Genomic DNA, 2,492 nt, shown 5'->3' with positions numbered 1-2,492 from the left:
GTTGGTTGGTTGGTTTTAGTTTGTTGATTTGTCACCAGAATCTTCCTGGAGGGGAAGAAAACTGAGGGAGGGGTGTATATATGAGGCATTGACACTCAAACACAGTAACAGGAGCAAGCTAGGCAAGGTTGATTAAGTAAAAATGAACTGGAATTAGGAGAAACCTTTGAGTAAATCGACATAAAGAGCGTCACAAGAAAACATATAGGAGATGGGAGAGCAAAGCATCTATCATGAAAATGTCTCATGAGACATGCTGTCTTAAGACATTTGTGCATTACCTGAGTGATTTTCCAGCTGTGAAATATTATATTTCTTCATTTATACCAAAAATTTATTCATATGACAATTGCCAGGTGCTAAAGCATTGACAGGAAGATTTACAAAACCTGTATGTCCTGCCGAATTTCCCAAATTCAAAAGCCAATAATCATTACAGCACACCTGTTCAAATATAGTGAGTACTGATGGTATAGAATTAGATCTAAATCTGCTCTGTAACAGGAAGGAAAGGAAATATGCGAGCTTAATGTGTTCAGAAAATATTACATAGATGTATGAAAATGCCCTTACATAATCCAATATCATGCTCATGAATATATGACAAGAGGAAACATTAAAAAATAATAAATTTTAAAACCAACAAGTGAGAAAATGGAATTAAATTCCTACTATTAACAAGGTTCTTTGTAATTCATTTTGAGACAGAAGATTAAAGTTGTTAGAGATTTATTTCATTATCAGTGTGTGTGTGTGTGTGTGTGTGTGTGTGTGCATGTGTTCATGTGTGTGCTGGGGATGCTAGTAAAGGAACTTAGGCTATCCCCATCCTATCTGTATCCTCTATCAAGCCAAGACAATTCTTGCAGCCTTTCCACCCACCCGATCGCCTCTGGATACACTTGTACTATGTAGATTAGACAGAGCATTACGTTTTTCCTTTAGCACATGACTTTCCCCCAAATCGTTTGAATTTTCTGTAATCTGTCAAATAATAGCTGACCTAGGAACATCAAAGCAGAATCACAATATTCTTTCACTTACTTCAACTCTGAGTGACAGCCGAGACCACACTTTGTGCATGGCACTTTTCATCTCACTGTTTCTCAGAGTATAGATAAGGGGATTCAACATTGGGGCAATCACAGTGTAAAACACAGATATTTCCTTATCTTTGTTCTCACTTCCTGCAGGTAAAATATAGGTATAAATGCAGGGCCCAAAAAATAAAACTACTACCATTACGTGTGAACTACAGGTTGAGAGTGCTTTGCGCTTCCCTGCAGATGATCTTGTCCTCAGAGAATACAATATAAGTATGTAAGAAACAAGTAGTACAATAAAAATGGCAACAACCACCATCCCAGAATTGGCAATTGTTAAGATACTAACAACATGAAGATCTTTACAGACCAATTTCAGAAGGGGCTTGATATCACACAAGTAGTGATTGATGAGGTTGGGACCACAGAACGGCAGACTGAGCACCATCAGTAGTAAAGCAATGGAGTGCCAGAACCCCAGTATCCAGGCCGTGACAATCAACATATCACATCTCTTCCTGCTCATGATAACCATGTAGTGCAGGGGCTTGACAATGGCAACATAGCGGTCCAAGGCCATGGACACCAGGATGAAGATTTCCACACCTGCCAGCAAGTGGGCAGTGAAGAGCTGGGTCATGCACTCATTATAGGAAATGTTTTTTCTTTTTGCTGCCAAGTCCCTGATGAGCCTAGGAATCACAGTGGAGGTGTAGCAGAGGTCCATGAGGGAAAGATGGCAGAGAAAATAATACATTGGTTGTTCGATTAGGTGGCTGCAGGTGATGGTGAGTAGGATGACAGAGTTCCCCATTAAGACAGCCAGATAGCAAAGCAAGAACAAGAAAAAAAACAGCAGCTCTATTTGTCTATTCTCCCAAAGACCCATAAAAATGAACTCTGTGACATTTCTATGATTTTCCATGAATTCTAGGTGAATCCACATGCAAGGCTGAAACTTAGTACATCTGAAATTAAACAAGAAAAGAGAGGGAACTTGATAGGCTTTTTTAACTTTTATAAGATCATATATTGAATAACAAAAGTCATTTTTGATTTATTTATATGCATTGACTAAGCCCATTGGGAAAGTATATAAATATACACCTAATTCTTAATTCAAGATTATTAATAGTGGTATTCTATACCTAGAAAATTTCATAAATATTTTATACATATTAAACTCTGATAAAGTCAAATGGGTTCTGTACTGATATACATTTTACATATTCAACAAATACAGAAATGGCAGGTATAACTGAATTACAGAAACTCCTTAAGAAGACATAAATCTAAGCACTGCATATTTTGCCCAATTCCATTTTACTAATTTCTCTCTCATATTTTTCAACACAAGAAGAGTTCCACTCATTTTCCTTCCTCATAAAATGATTGTATTATATTACATTGTTTCTGCATTATTAAATATATAAAAGTTTGTAAGTCTCG

At 36.9% G+C, this 2,492-nt stretch overlaps 1 protein-coding gene across 1 annotated transcript; it reads right to left on the bottom strand.

Annotated features, from left to right (window-relative positions):
* Positions 1 to 1,023: 1,023 nt before the first annotated feature.
* LOC110290506 (olfactory receptor 4P4-like) lies at positions 1,024 to 1,968 on the bottom strand. The gene has a single exon (XM_021157058.1). It carries the CDS (start codon positions 1,966 to 1,968, stop codon positions 1,024 to 1,026), a length of 945 nt encoding a protein of 314 aa, XP_021012717.1.
* Between the last annotated feature and the right edge of the window lie 524 nt (positions 1,969 to 2,492).

Source organism: Mus caroli, unplaced genomic scaffold (genome assembly GCF_978045245.1).
Source record: "Mus caroli unplaced genomic scaffold, Mus_caroli_1 scaffold_2, whole genome shotgun sequence".
NCBI classification, from domain to species: Eukaryota; Metazoa; Chordata; class Mammalia; order Rodentia; family Muridae; genus Mus; species Mus caroli.
This window is presented reverse-complemented; position numbering and strand designations above follow the sequence as displayed.

Bases quoted from the DNA above. Each gene is read 5' to 3' on its own strand.
- LOC110290506 (XM_021157058.1), bottom strand. From the start codon at position 1,968: ATGGAAAATCATAGAAATGTCACAGAGTTCATTTTTATGGGTCTTTGG.